General features: G+C 38.9%; 1 protein-coding gene across 2 annotated transcripts in view; it reads right to left on the minus strand.

Annotated features, from left to right (window-relative positions):
• Positions 1-290: 290 nt before the first annotated feature.
• The window catches only part of FAM117B (family with sequence similarity 117 member B), a 72060-nt gene continuing 55839 nt past the window's right edge, over positions 291-16511 (minus strand). For both annotated transcript variants that reach the window (XM_089670444.1, XM_089670453.1), the window contains 3 exons: positions 8467-8671; positions 6352-6472; positions 291-1609 (listed from right to left, as the gene is read on the minus strand). In XM_089670444.1, coding sequence (XP_089526570.1) covers positions 1291-1609; positions 6352-6472; positions 8467-8671 — 645 coding nt within the window. In that variant the 3' untranslated portion in view covers positions 291-1290. The remainder of the gene's footprint in view (positions 1610-6351; positions 6473-8466; positions 8672-16511) is intronic.

The following is a 16511-nucleotide window of genomic DNA, read 5'->3' on the forward strand; positions in this document are numbered from 1 at the left end:
ACACTAGCAAAAACCTGGGGCATGCTGGGAGTGAGGTTTATACCAGGTTGTTCATTGGTGTGTATTTTTTTTTTGCTTGAATCCCTCCTGTTGGTGAGCGTATAACCCAACTGTCTTTAAGCTCTGTGTCCCTCAATGAAGGAGAATGTTAAAAAAACAAAACAAAAACAAAGCTCCGTACTATACCCCAATGTGGCGTTGCTTACCACAATGGAAACATCATCCTACTTATACAGCAACAAATTGGTGTAAGACTGTATGATAAACATGACCCTGGTTGGAATACATGGGAAATGCAGAAGCTACATTTAATACCATGTAACACAGTAATACTTGTTAATAACTAGAGCTTGATATCCTTGGCCTCTTATCTTCATTTATTTACAGTTTGCCATTCCTGACAGGGGCTCTAACAGATATACATTTCCTGAATATATCCCAAAAGATTGGTCCCACAGCTGAAAAGCCCACATAAACTCCCACGTTCTCAACACATATGTAGTTTGTACAGGTGCATAAGTAAAATTACATGTCTTTTCACCTTGAATCACTTCACTATGGTTACATTACCCTAATTTAATAAATAGCACTGGCAATCTCCTGCATAGCAGCTTTTCCATACCCCTAGCTTTTATGAAGCACAGCTTGCAGCGCAATGCTCTTCTAGCAACCCACAAATCATGTGAGTAAAAGTTCAACAACTGCCGTTGCACAACGGCACCTTCTGAATCTACAGTATACTGGACATCGGAAACTTGCATCATACAACAGAATGAGAGCTGTGATCCTGTCACTCTACAGCACATTTAAATTGATATGTTCTGCCTGCACGGTGCGGCCATAAGGAGCAGAACACAGTGCTCCAATGTATGATATGACTTCATTGCTCAGACAGAGCCAGTGTAACACTACCCCATACACGGCGTCTATTACACATACTCCTATTATAACAGTCGGATAAAGATTGGGCCATATAATGGGAATGCTGGTATTACTTCTACCAGTTCATCATCATTAAGCTCCCCAGACATTATGGCAGTTACACTGGCAGCGTTTGTCAGATTTTAAACAAAAAAAAAAAAGTGACAAGAATAAGCTAATTAAAGCCCTTTCCCGTATCAGACACTGAGCAGATTACTTCATCTCAATACCATCAATGGTAAGGCATGCTGTTCGTCCAAATTCAGAAATATGTTCAGCAATTAAACCAGTTTATGACAAATACTGCATCTAGAGTCATTCATCTTGAAATCAGTGCAGTCCTCCAGATGGGAGAAAGATGCCCCATATTTAGTCCTCTTCCTCATCAATCTGGCCAGTAGGGTGCAGTAGAGACATTGGTGATACAAGTGTGTTTGTACCGCGAGAACTGCGCTCCTGTTCCATGTTAGATGATATGGAGGCCATGCTGAAATTCTGAACCAACGAAGGAGGGATACCAGAAGGCACGGTCAAAGTGTGGTTTGTGCCTTTGAAGGTAAATTCCTGATTGGGTAGAAGAGGCTTCAGGATGCTGACAAGGCAGAAGGCAGACCCACTCTTTGGAATAAAGTTTACTTTGTTCTTGTCTGGACAATAGAATGGTGGGATTTCTTGCAGTGGCTTTGGCCTAGAATTAGATAAAAAGGCATTATCAAGAAGGACTAATAGATATGAACTGAAAAAATATGGTATTACTACTTCTATATTTAGTGCTACAGTCAGGATAAAAATTGCCAACAAACTTGCACACTTTATCAATTCTGTTTTATATTCTGTGAGATACAACACAACAAATTAATAATGAATGAATTCCTTCACAACATGTGAGAGCAAAAGAATCTTACTAAATGAAGATGATGGGCCATTTCGAAGCTGAATCGAGGTATACTATAATTAATACAACCTTGTCATCCGCCCACAGAAAAGGCTGTTTGATACAGATGTTAAACATTCATGCTATAGGCAAAACCCTGTAATAGAACATACTTCCTCCAAATATTGCTTCCAAAGCAAAACAGACAAAAGGGTATTTTTCAAGTTTTACTGTATATCCATTACTGGATTCTGTGCTTTGCCTTACCACTACCATTTAAGGTTCACTCCATCTCATAAGTTGGAACAATTTACTGCCATCACGAGTACTAGTTGATATATTAGGTACTTGGCAATTTGGTAGCTGTATACCTACCTGTTATTAGAATAAATATATACGAATAGATGGGAACTTCTGAATATATACAAGCATCTTGCTAGTGGTGTTATGTGCTCCATTTATAGGATTCTAGACACATTTTGACTGGTCCTTATGCATCCTACTTGAGCGATCTACATTTGAGCCCCCTACGTCCACCCCCCGAAGCTGGGTTTTCACTGGTTGCAGCTTCCTAATGTAAGCCCAATAACTTTTGAATATTCCATGTACATGTTATATTATTTTGCTATATGTAATTGTGTACATATTTCTCGTTTTTATATATAGTAGTACTGCTTCCCTTTACAAAAGAAGCCATGGTCCTGAAGAAGCCATATGCACAGGTGAAACGCGTTGACCGTTCCTAATTGTATAGTAACTTTTTTTACAATAGTAATTATCCAATATGGCTGTGTGTACTACACAACATGTAAAGGGTTAATGCCAGGAATCATCTCCCTTCTTTGACAGGGGGTCCTGGATCTTATCTTTTTTGTCATGGTCTATATGTAAATAAAATTGTAATTTTTTAATAGGAGAGTTTGGTCTCTCACTGCCTAAAATATCCCCCATTTTGGCTGTACAACCTTTGTCCGGCACTTTTTTCTGTACCATTTAAGATTCAATTTCCAGCTCAAAATTCGGGACAGGCTCAACTGGTATCAGAAGCATGAGTCAAACTTTCAATCAGGGTGCCTTAAGGTTTTTTCAGGGGTGACTTGGCAAAATGGCTAAAAGTTTCCCAAAAATTCTATACAAGCCAGCAGGTGGATGAAGACTGCCTTTTAGTTACACACAGCCACATGTTTTCATTGTGCACTGTTACAACCTTCCAGCTGCCAGCATTCTAACAACCAATGATGTCATTGCTTGATAAGGAGGACATTGGACGCCTGCACAGCAAGTTTGTTTGCCTCTCCCCTGCCCCTCTCTATCAACACTGGGGTCACATTTGCTGAATGAGGGAGAGAAACATTGCAATACTAGTCACTACCAACATGCAAAGTTGTATTTGCTTTGGAAGAATGCTTGAAGTAACTGTAGCTGCGTTTGTGCTCTTGCAGAATGAATGGTGTACGGTCCATGATACTTTTTTTTTTTTTTTTTTTATTTGCACCAACATTAACATTTTCAGGACAAGCTTTTGGGGTGTGTCCCCTTTTTCCAGGTTGAAGCACTACTGCTTAGACAATAAGGGGAAACATCCAGAAAGCTTGTCTAAAAATGTGGTTAGTGCAAATAAAGAAAAGTATCAAGGACAATACTCGAGTGTTTTCTTTGGAAGAATAAATCACCAACGCTGGATGTCCTACATATGTGGATGCTGCTGCGATATGTAAAACTACTGGTTTCGTTTTTACATTTTAGAATGGAGTGCTTTTAAGATAAAAAAAAAAATTTAAAGGGTGTCTTTACTAAAGAAAGGTTGAGAAACACTGCATTAAATAATACATAATTCAGAGCCACCCAGGTGGTTTGTCTTCCACTTTTGTTCAGTAAGACCGCAAAACAAAACTTTAATACAAGAGGGCTTTGCATAGAAAGTTTATAGCATGAAATAAAACATCTGCTTGTCTGAGCTACTACCCAATGTCAGTTCCTGACTAACAAAAGGTACACCCAACACAAACAGTGCTCATGGACTCCCAACACAAACAGTGAGCAACTGCACCATTTTTTTTTATAGTGTTCTATTAGCGCTCAGCCTTTCCAGGTAGCTGCAGCTCCCGACAGCACAAAGCAGGAGAGCCCTGAGCATTAACACATTTCACATTAATAGGTCTATGGACAACTGAGACTAATAATTAGGTCTGGCTACCAGATAAGATATGGACATAGGAATGGAGGCTTTATCCCACCGAAAAAGCTCGACAAAGCCTCCTGGCTCCAGAAAAAGACTTACGATTTTCGACAGAACAAAAAGTTAGTTTTTTTTACACATCGGCCATAAATCCTGGAGCCCCTCACCATGTGTATGCGAAAAGACTGTGTGACACATACACAATCCTGCCAGCCTGCGCCTCACAAATATAAACTAGCACTAACATACGATCTTATACAATATGCAGCTTTGTACATCCTGAGAGCCAAGTACAGTTCATGTTTTTGCCAAGGTCTGTAGGAGCCTACTAGAGAAGAAGTGGTGCTGGGTGAACCCTTTCAGGTTTTTGTTAATTCTTGTACTCTAAAGCAAACCTGTGCTATCACATGCAAAGCAATGCTACAGACTTTAATCCCCCCTACCCAGCTGCAAACTAGAACATTTCATTTACTAGCCAGTAGTTCTAGGAAACCAACCTTATTTAAGCTGAAACTTCACTCTCTCGATCAACACTGACAAGTTTTAATCCTCATGCTGTTAGCAGCGTATATCATATTAACTTGTTTGTACATTTCTTTGGTTACTTCCTGGTTTCTTGCCCAGGCAAATGATGTCATACATCCCAGGAGTCTTCCGGAGGGGAGGAGAGTTTTCTAAGCACACCCTCCTGCTTGTATTCCTAAGGGCAGATGGATTCCTGGAAGTCATTGCTACATGAATCATCTGCCCTTACTCAAAATGGCCACAGCCAGAAATGCTAGGGGGCTGCTTTTCAAAGTGATTTCTCAGCAAAATAAAAGCATGGAGACATGTATTGGTTGGGGATTTTGTTCTGAATATTACAAATGAATTAATGCAGTGCACAGATGTGGTGTTGTACCACTGTAAGCACAATTTTACTCTAGTCTAGTCATAGATCTTAGAACTCTTCCCCCCCCCCCCAACCCCATGTGACAGCACTGAACCAATCATAATGCACCAATGATGTCAAATAAGAACAAGACGAGCAGGGCCCTCCTATCCCTCTTGTATTGAACTGTATTGTCTCCCATTATATTGTAAAGCGCTGAGCAAACTGTTGGCGCTATATAAATCCTGTATAATAATAACAGCAGCAAGACTGATCATCACCTGCTCATCACTACTAATTATTTTTATTTGTTTTTGCCACAGCTCCAGTCAGCCTTCATGAGCAAAGAAAACACAAGCATGTGCTGCAGAGGATGGGAGTAAAGTAATCCAGTTTTATTGCCCTGCATGGCCAAAGCACAGATCTACTTTAAATCAGTGGTTTGCGCTCAAGAACCCCCAACAGGCCATGTTTTCAGGATTTCCTTCACCTTGCACAGGTGCTTTAAATCATGGTCAATTGCTTGGGATTTTAATGAAAGCTACTTTACCCAAGGAAAGTTCTTTCTCAAACAGCTTAAGCACTGCTTTAAAATAATTAACCTTTCCAGTAAAACAAGATATACAGCAGCATACCTGATCTTACATTGGGTACATAGGCAATTCTAAATTTAGACTGTCATTTTGTTACATTAAGCTTTCGAAATTCCCCCTCTCCTTCATTTCTGCCTGGAGGGTGGCCACATTCTCTTTCAGGGTCCCCAGGAGCCCCAGTGTAACCACCCTTACGTGTGCACACCCAGGACTACATTCTAACCCATAAACAGGCAGCCTCACAGTCCTGAACCCCAAGCCATCCTACCCCCAGCTCCTCATTCAAGGTACCTGATTGACAGTTTCTCTCTAGACAGTGCTGTCTGCTCAGCATGCACAGAGTAAAAGTGTACAATCCTTTCAAAAAACTTTATTCCATGAACTAGAGTAGCAAATCTGAGCAAGATGTTAAATCTGCAATTTATTTTTGTAGGCAGGATTGTGTAAAAATAGCCCTTAAACACTGCACAGGTCTAATCATCAGCTACAGATGGTATACTGTATACATACAGAAGACCGACAGTAAACAGCAATTTATGAAACTAGGTAACAGGGATAATTTTGTTTACACAGACAGGCTTCAGTTTTATCACTTTCTTTGCACCAGGTTACAAAAATTAGTCCCTCAAGTCATCAAAAAGAAAACCTCAGGTCAGAAAAGTTACTAGGTGGGGCCAAATCAAGTCTCTCTCCAGGCTTACACTGGCAACCTGCCCTCCTGAAAATAGCAGTTGATTAGCTATCATGCCTATGCTTTAGCTCCAGTACTTTGAATCACTGATCTGCAACAAGCATAGAGGTAAGGAATGCTGGCTTTAAATGACATTCATGTTTACTCCAGGTCTGTGACTTAAAAGTGATAAGGGCTGACAGAGTGGCAACCAGCCAATGGTGTGATGACAGGTACACTTACGAGCCTTCTTCAAACACTTTCACCTTCTCGCAGCCCTCAGGCGGCTCTCTCTTGAACATGTAGCTGTTATTTGGTTTCGGAGATGTAGCATACTTGGGAAGAGGAGAATGATTTCCATTTTCTACAGGAAAAAATGATTTACTGCACGTTATAAACTTACAATGAATGAAAAAGAAGTGAGAGCAATAGACTTACAATGTAAATAAAAATACAGTGGACAATCAATCTTTGAAATAATTGCATTTAACACGTCACCACATTTACTATGCATTCATTCTTGTCACCTTTAATTCCTAAAATTTCTATCAGCCCAATTTTAAAATTAAAAATGTAACTAGTCATGAAATAAATATGCAAAATAAAAATCACAAACAATATGTGCACTGCCTTCCTGAGCTCCATCAGAAACTGTCAGCTTTCATTTTGCTTTTTTGGAACAAGTATTCCGCCATTAGATTTAGAACACTACATGCTTGTTCTGAATTAGCACAAAATTTATTGAGGACAAAAGAAGCATGGCAGACAGCTAGAATTTTAAGGAGGAGAGGTCCTAAAAAGGCTAAAGATTTCATGTACGGTTGGTGACATCTATTTTTTTTTTATATATATTAACTTGGTTTAGGATTTGGAACAAAGAAAACTATGCAAGCATGACGTGAAAAGTTGCTGCAGTATCAAAAGTGTATTTTACACTCGAGTCTATTCCTATAGTTAAACACCTTCCAATTATAATAAAGCAAAAGCATATTTTGTCCATAACTTATTTCAAAAATACCACTTTCAATACTAGTGATTATTAGCAGCGCATAATAAATCACTAGTATTGAAAGTGGAATTTTTTAAATAAGTTTTGACATAGAATTTAAAGTGGCAGCTAACTGGATAATAATAATATTTAAAAGTATCATTTGGCGCAATTTAGTGATTAGTACATTTCTTGAATCACTCCATAAAATAATATTTTGTACATACTTGGCAGTCATTTCAATATTTGACTATGACTCACAATTCAACAAAACTGAATGAATTAAATATAGATATTTGTAGATTAGTCACTACAAAACTTTTATTGACAACTTAGTCTTTATATTTTAAACTTTTGACAATAAGTCAGTCACACACAAGTATGTTTTTTTGGTCCCTGAGAGTTAGCCGACCAACTTTTTGTGAGTAGGTGCAGAAAAGTACAATTATTGTGCAGCACTGCAATAATGACCGCCTCTATCTAAATGTAGAATTACAAAGCTACATTGCAACACATTGGAAGATTAAAAGATTACTAACAGAACGGTCATCTCATCTACCACTGAATTACTGTTCTTTTAAAGCAGGGTAGGCATGAAAGACACATCCTTTGGTTGCCTGTATACCATATCAGCTCATCTGCATAATCTCAGTTATTAACTACAGAAATGCTAACTGACTTGATCACCAATAGGCCACTTTTTTTATACTATGGTATTGCTCCCTTGATGGCCAAACCAGCAAGATATTGATGGATACTTGGCCTGAGAGAATGATGCACATTAAATGTGGTGTCAGTTTCACCTCAGTGATCGGGTCACTAGTGGCAAAACTTGGAGCTTGGCTCAAAAGGAACTCATTGAAGCAGGAGCAATAAAAAAAAAAGTCAGTACAAAAAGGTAACATTATGGTAAATCTCCAAGCACCACTCATTACTAAAGCTGGCCTTAGATGGGTCATACATGCACTATGAGCATATTCACGCATTTTGGACCCCAAACACTTCAGCAGGAGCTCCTATAAACATGAGATATGCACACTTTTGCCCCTCTAAACCTGCTCTCCTCCACTTGCCCAGCCAAAATGCCTAAATCTTGATATTTGTGTAAAAATGCCTTAAAAAAAAGCAGGTTTCAAAATCACCAGGAATACTCTGCTCATGTTCTGGATGTAGGCTTCCAATCTAAATGTACAGTCTTCTAGACCTAGTGGAGTGTAGATGTAGTGCAAGGGTCTGCTTGACTAGGAACAAATGGATTGGATGGTTTAGTTATATCCTCCTATTATATAGCTCTGGTAAATTTAACACCAATTGTCTTCAGATTGTAACGTGCATGGAGAACATAAAGGATAAGTAGAAAACCATTATACCTTTGTCTCTGGGATCTGCCAGTGTGTCATCGGTTGGACATGGGCTTTCCTCATTACAATCATTCAATATGGTAATGAACGAAGCTGGAGATATGGATTGTGCACGGCTGCTATTGTTACTCCGATCATTTCCAGGCGTTTGCGTATCTACACTTCGAAGAGCAAGAGGTGGCGGAGCACGGTGTCCATCTGGGATATCTTGTGGCTATAAAAGAAACAAACAAACATACAGACAAAAAACAATTATGCAGATATTTCTTCTTCACCATGTTAGATAATCTAAAATAACACTGAACACTAGAGGACCAATTCACCAGAAAACCAGGGGTCAAACCTGATGTACAGTATTTCACTAGAGTTTACAAAAGAACACAATTAAGATGAGGAAAATACAAAGGCTGCCACCGATTTAAAAAAAAAAAAAAACTAGGTGTCTGCTTTAGTGTTAATACTTTGAGTCATAGAACTCAAGTAAATATGCAGAGAAATAGCGCTGTCTTCACTTGTTGCACATTCGTTCCAAGTCAATGACTCAACTACTATGGCCATCGATGTCAAACACCTTACAAATTAATGACGCTAGGCTGACTGGTCTGTAGTTACCTGGCATACATCTAGATCCTTTTTTGAATATTAGAACCACAATTGCCAGTCGATCGGTACCATTCCGTTAAGTAAGGCTTAAGTAATCTTGATTAGAAGTACTTGAAATTGTGAAGAACTCTACCAAACATACAGTACTATGCAAAAGTCTTAGTCAAATAATGCTGTAAATGAAGAATGCTTTCAGAAATAGAAGTGTTAGTGTATTTAACAAAAATGGAAAGTAAATGAACAGAAGAGAAATCTACATTCAAATCAATATTTGGTGTGACCACCCTTTGCCTTCAAAACAGCATCAATTCTTCTAGGTACACTTGCACAGTTTTTGAAGGAACTCGCCAGGTATGTTGTTCCAAACATCCTGGAGAACTAACCACAGATCTTCGGTAGATGGAGGTTGCCTCAAATCCTTCTGTCTCTTCATGTAATCCCAGACTCGAAGATGTCTAGATCAGGGCTCTGTGGGAGCCAAACCATCACCTCCAGGATTCCTTCTTTATGTTCTTTATGCTGAAAATAGTTCTTAATGACATTGGCTGTATGTTTGGGGTCATTGTCCTACTGTAGAATGAATTTGGGGCCAAACGCCTCCCTGATGGCATGGAATAATGGATAAATATATGACTGTATTTCTCAGCATTGAGAACACCAATGAACCGGACCAAATCTCCAACTCCATTTGCAGAAATGCAACCCTAATCTTGCAAGAAATCTCCACCATGCTTCACTGTTTCCTGCAAACACTCATTGTAACGCTCTCCAGACCTTCACAAACTGCCTTTTGCTATTTAAAAATATTGACTCATCAGTCCAAAGCACCTGCTGCCATTTTTCTGCACCCAGTTCCTAGGTTTTATATTTTAAACATAGGAAGAATCAGCTCGAGCTGAGGACACCGCTAGATCCCTGGACAGGTAAGTGCTCTAAAATTAATAGTCAGCAGCTACAGTATATGTAGCTGCGGCGAGCTGAGCCGGAAGTCGGTACCTGTCAAAACCAGGTACTTGCTCCTCCCCCAAAAGGTGCCAAATGTGGCAGGGGAGGAGGCATAGAAGCAGAGCTTCCACTTTTGGGTGGAACTCCGCTTTAAGAACTATCCTCAGTGTAAAGAGCAAGGAGTCTAAAAGTGATGGTGTGGCCCCAATAGAGCCCTGATCTCAACATAGAGTCTGTCTGGGATTACATAAAAAGACAGAAGGTTTTGAGGCAGCCTACATCGACAGAAGATCTGTAGTTAGTTCACCAAGATGTTTGAAACAACCTACCTGGAGAGTTCCTTCAAAATCTATGTGCAAGTGTACCTAAAAGAAATGTTGTTTTGAAGGCAAATGGTGGTCACACCAAATATTGACTTGGATTCATCTTCTGTTCATTTACTTTCCATTTTGTTAAATCCATAAAAATAAACTATTATTACTTCTAGTTCTGAATGCATTCTTAATTTTTTCCACACCTAAGACTTTCACACAGTGCTACTATATTATATACACACACATAAAATGTTTCTTACAAAACTTCTGTGAGTGTAAAAGATGTCACTTTGTGGACTTCATACTGTTAACATACACTGCCTCAAGTTTTTAACCACTTCCAGACCGGACATTTTTACCCCCTTCCTGACCAGGGCAATTTTCAGCTTTCAGCGCTATCACACTGTGAATGATAATTGCACGGTCATGCAACACTGTACCCATATGAATTTTTTACCATTTTTTTGAGACAGATAAAGCTTTATTTTGGTGGTATTTATTCACCGCTGGGATTTTTATTTTTTTTGCTATGTAAATGAAAATGTCCCAAAATTTTGAAAAAAAAGTGTTTTTTTTTTTTAATAAAATTTTGCAAATAAATAATATTTCATCATAAATTTTGGCCAAAGTACAGTCACCCTAGCAGTACAGTGTCACCATGGTGACACTGTACTACTTGTGGGGGGTTATGAAGATTTTTTTTTTGTTTTACACAGATTGCTTTTACACCCATATAGGATGTAAAAGCAATCCTTTCTCTTTGTCTGCATTCTTGCAGTCATTGAGAAGTACTGAGTGAGCTGTGATTGGTCACAGCTTGTCACATGGTACAAGGCTGTTGTGAATAGCCTTGTACCATGTGACCTCCGTTATCATTCACAGATTTCACACGTAGTAAGCAATGATGTCACACGTGACATCTTGCTTACTACTTTGCATGTGATCATGGATTGGCCAATCAGTGATCACATGATCGGGACCTCGTACAGAGGTCCCGTTCGACGATCGGTGTTTCACTGTGTCCGGAGGACACAGCGGGCACCGGATCGCGGTGCTGCGCGCTCCCAGGGAGCGCGCACAAGCAGGGTGCGGGGAGGCCGTTTATAAACGGCCACCCGACCCTGCACTGCCACCGTTATATACAACAGCCGGTCGGAAAGTGGTTAAAAAAACGTAGGACCAAAGCCTTTTTGACCTCACTTCTCTTGGGAGTAACAGAGTGCACATTTGTTCTCCTGTGACCCAGAGTCAGCTAAAAGTAGGCCAATGCCCGCTATCAGTTGATGTGCCAGTGCTAATTCAGGATCTGTAAGAACAAAATTGTCAGGATCAACCAGATTGATCAGCAGCTGACTCAGCCTCTCAATGTGCCACTGAGAGCTACAACCAGCTGCTTCAGCCCCCCTTCCAGCCCAGAGATTTAGTGAGTGCTGAAGATCAGAGTGCAGAGCGGTGACCGACAGTCACCACTCTCCGTGAAACAAGAATTGAGTGATCAGCAGTTATGCGATTGCTCGTTTCTCAAGTTTTACAGCAGATGTGGGACAGTTGCAGCATCACATTGATGCTGCATCATGGAGGGTGTGTGTTTTCTTCTTCAATCCCACACTACTCCTTGAAGGAATAAAGTATGACGTGAAATCCTTAGCAATCACAGGCCTCGGCATTGATGTGTGATTTACAGTATGGTAGTTACATGATTTACTGTATGGCTGTTACAATGACCACTATCTTGCCACCCCTTCCCCGCTCACATAATACAATAGATGAAAAAGGTTTTCAGCAATACATACACAATTCTCTACATATGAAATGTATCATTAGGGGCCAGTCAGTCTAGTCTAGGAGTCTATGACAGAACTGCTCTAGTATACTTGAAAAACAGCATATTTTAAAACAAGGAGCTGTTTAGGCATCACACACAGCTAAAAGCAGAGCTTACACTGATTAAACAGGATCAGGAGAAGTTTGTAAATCTGAAAACTCTGACTGTAAACAGCCAACTCCCTGCTCACTATGAACAAGCATGCACATGCTAGAGTACTGGCATACATAGGAACAATAATTCACATCCCAGCATAAATAGACGATAGACTGAAGTTGTGAACACCATTTTACTTTCTTGAAAACAATTGTAGTTTTTCTCTAAAATTCCAGTGGCTTTATGTCAAGTGGTTATTTCTGATACAAATAGTGTTAGTGCTTAGTTACGTTGATCTTTAAAAAGAAGTCAGAGCAGATCGATGAGAGCTACCTCTGCTAACTCTTGCTGACAACCTGGCACCAATGCTCAATAAAATCACTGCTCCTGAACAAGCACAAAGCCAGGGACGTGTTGGGACACTTGCCATACCTTTATTTGTTCCGAGTAATTGTCGCACCAAGTAGAGAAGTAAACAGAAGGTCTGGAATCAGCTCCAGCATGTGCCCAGTTGCCATGCTGGCTCTTTAGCTTCATCCACTAAGGTGAAACATGTTGACAGCTGGTGAGGTGAGTAGTTCCTACCCTGAAGGCCAGGGGGTCAGCATGACCACCAGGCATCTAACATGGTCAGAAAACATTCACTATTTGATGGGCATTTCTCTTATAATAGGTTCACTTTAAGAAATATAAAAAAAAAAAAAAAAATTAAAAAAGTACCCAGTTGTAACTTCAGCAATCCTAATAGTTTTTTTGTCCTTTTAAAAGAAACCTGCAGTAAGGAAAATGAGCAAGTTGCTTTAGTTGGCCACTTCTGAAGTTATGAGTTACCTGGCTGTAATGCTGATCTTCAGTGTTCAAGGCTTGGTTCACATATGCATGTTTTAAAACACATGCAGTTCTTTTGATTTCAGTAGAAAATATAAGCTCAATATGTAAAATGCAGCCTTAGACAGTGACCAGGCATGAAGATCTGGAATTCTGAGCTCACTTTGACTTCACAGGATGCATTGTCAGCATCAGACCCAGAAAATACTGAGGCCAACAAAAATCCAGAAACTTAACATTTTTAGCAGATTCTACAGATTTTTTTTTTCTATACCAAAGAACATTTGATATTAGAGGTCACCTCCAGAATTAGTCCTGGAATTAATGTAACACAAGAAAAGGAAAATTTAAAATAAATTAACCATGTAAAAGTATTGCAGGCTTTGTAACAAAGCAAAAAAACGGAACTTCATTTGTGTCCTATTTAGGCCAGATTCACATTGGTGTACTGAAGTTGCACAAAGCACATATTGCACAGTGGTGCCATTCATTCTGAATGGTACAATGCACCATGCGGTTAAACATCTGTGGCAGCGCACTAATGTGTATTGCAATGCACTGTCAATATACTACATTCAGCTTTTTTCGTGGATTCTGAGCATTAGGCAGCCCAGTCAAATGTATAGGATACCTTAATGCAAAGCATACTAAAGTGCAGCATAATGCAGCACAATACTGTAAATGGGCTCTTAAACATATTCAAGTGAATGTACAGGATATCAAAGTAAAATATGTAAACCCAACATTTCATATTGCTGATATGTGCCTGCTATACCATGTATTTGTATTAATATGTATCCTGTTCTCTTTGTATTACTTCTTTTGTGCAAAACACCTGGGGTTCATAAGAGTACAGCATGGTCAGTTTTCTGGCTGTGCTGGGGACTTAGCCTGCTCTCCTCCAATGATAAGACTTCTGCTGACACGTTGCCCCCCCTGCACAGCCATTCACTGGGAAGGTCAACATGTTGCCGTTTCTCCTCCCTGAGAGCCTTATGGGACAGAGGGTAAGTGATCACTTATAAAAACAAGGGGGAAGGAATATATAATTTTTTTTATATGTATACATAAATGTTTTACCTTTCATTTCTATTAAAATGGATTGTTACAAGGTGAGGGTTTACATATACTTTAAATTCACTCTGCATAACTATGCCGAAAAGCTGCATGACTGAACCCAGAAAGGGCCTGCTTTCCATACCCTCTTGTAAATTAGAGACAGGTATATTTTAAACAGACAGCAGTTAAAGATGAAGAAATGTGCCTTGACCACCTGATAGTTAAAGTGGAACTTCACTCTCTCTCTACCAACATTAACTATTTTTAATCCTTATAATGCTAGCATTAGTAAATAGATAGGAAACTATCATATTTACTTGCTTTAAACTTTTTATTAAGCATATCTTCATTTACTTCCTGCTTTCGTGTCTAGGCAAATTATGTCATACATCCCAGGACTCTTCAGGAGAAGATTAGGGGTATTCTCAGCTAAGCACGCCCTTCTGTCTACATGCCTGTGCTAAGGGCAGATGGATTCCAGGAAGTAAATGTACACAAGTCATCTGCCCTTACTCAAGATGACCATGGCCAGAATTGCTGGGGGGCTGTTTTTCAAAGTGATTTATCAGCAAGATAAAGCATGGGGACAAGAATGGATTGGGGAGTTTGCTCTGAATATTAAAAATGAATTGAATAGCATTTTTGGTTTCTGGTGCTCAGATGCATTGTAGTTCTGCTTTAACATTCACAACTTTCAGTTTTATTATTACAGTGGTCTTCTGGAGGCTGAACAGCCATAGTCCAATGTTAACACAGCAACCCATAGGATTTGCAGATACGCATGTTTTTACATAAAAAGATCAATTCACTAAGAAATCCAAAGATTTATTCATCACTAGCTTTTAAAGTTACAGAACACTCTGAATTAGACTCTCATATTTGCTTCCCTTTTGGAAATATACTTTTTGATTTTAGAAGTGCAAAAATACCGGTTAATCCTGCCAGAAATCATGTGAGCTAATGAGAAGTCTGGGTTGTTTGCAATCCATCAAAAAAGCAGTGACGTGTTATGAACTCCAGAGCCAAAAATACACCATGTTGTCATGTTCAAGATAGTAGGAGCACACCATTTCTAATACATTAACAGTTATTTTATTTGACATTTTGCCTTGCTACACCTCTTAATCACCCAAGTTTTTATTTATACAAAATTCTAAAATCAAGATCTTTATACCAAAGAGGAGCTAGCAGAAAGGGAAGGGTGCCATTCCATTTCCTGTGATCGATTTAGCTGTGCATGTTGTGAGTAGACCCAAATAGCACATGAAACAATTACACAGGCCAAACTACTCACAGCATAGCAGTAAATGACTCAATAGAAGTGGTGATGAGTAACCTCAATAGCACCACATACTGTCTGCAAAAGATAAAATAAAAAATAGAATTTGAATATTTAATAGCGAAAAACAAAAATGCTTACTTTTTAAAGTCCCAAAAAATGAAAATATATACAAAAATCCGAAAATAGTACCTCCAGCTTTGAAAAAAATTTGGAAATGCCTGCTGTGCACACTTCTGGCCAAGCAAGCATTACAGACCAATGTCTTTATGAAATAAACCATAACACCACTTGTATGTTCCTCAGGGTTTAGAGAAAATAATGTTCCTGTCAAATATAAGTAGCTTTGCACATAAGCAGACATACAAGGGCATATTCTAGATGTGTGCCAGTGATTGGCCCTATTATAAATACAGGGCTAATCTGTTTTATATTGATCTCATGATGTTAACAAAATGTTACTTATTCTGGGACAGGTTAGAAAATAAAATTAAAAAAAAAAAAAAAAAGTGGCTGCCATGGGAAACAATTCGATAAACAAAATCTGCAGTATCCTGCAGTAGTACATACTAAAGTAGAAAGAATATGACTGTATATAAATGAAGAGTATCTTCTTTTCATCAAAAAGACTTAGAAATTAAAATGGCAAATGGAAAACTGAAAGACTACACAAAGTAAACTTTCCTCCTTTAGAAGACATTAGAAGAAAAATGTACAATTTAGGTAGGTGGTTGATTTGATCATTTTAAATTAATACTGTGTTAGGCTTGCAAGTTGCAAATGTTAAAGAGAATCCATAGAATTTAACAATTACCACAAAGAGCACCGTTCAATGCATGTTTATTTATGCAACACTTCAATGGAATATATGCAGCAAATAAGGATTATGGGAAAATGGAACATGAGTGTATTCCCCAGGAAATAAAAGCTCATCAACAAGAAGCACTGCCTAAAGCAGTATGTGCAAGGAAATACTACATTGCTAAAAATGGAGAAGACATTTAAGACAAAGGCACTGTTGGCATAGTAGGATTCAATAACTCAGTTTAAAGATGGATGTAGAAAATAAAATCCATTTTTAACAAATCGCGCATAAATGAGACTA

Source organism: Staurois parvus, unplaced genomic scaffold (genome assembly GCF_062004578.1).
Source record: "Staurois parvus isolate SC_StPar_1 unplaced genomic scaffold, SC_StPar_1.0 ptg000011l, whole genome shotgun sequence".
Taxonomy (NCBI): domain Eukaryota; kingdom Metazoa; phylum Chordata; class Amphibia; order Anura; family Ranidae; genus Staurois; species Staurois parvus.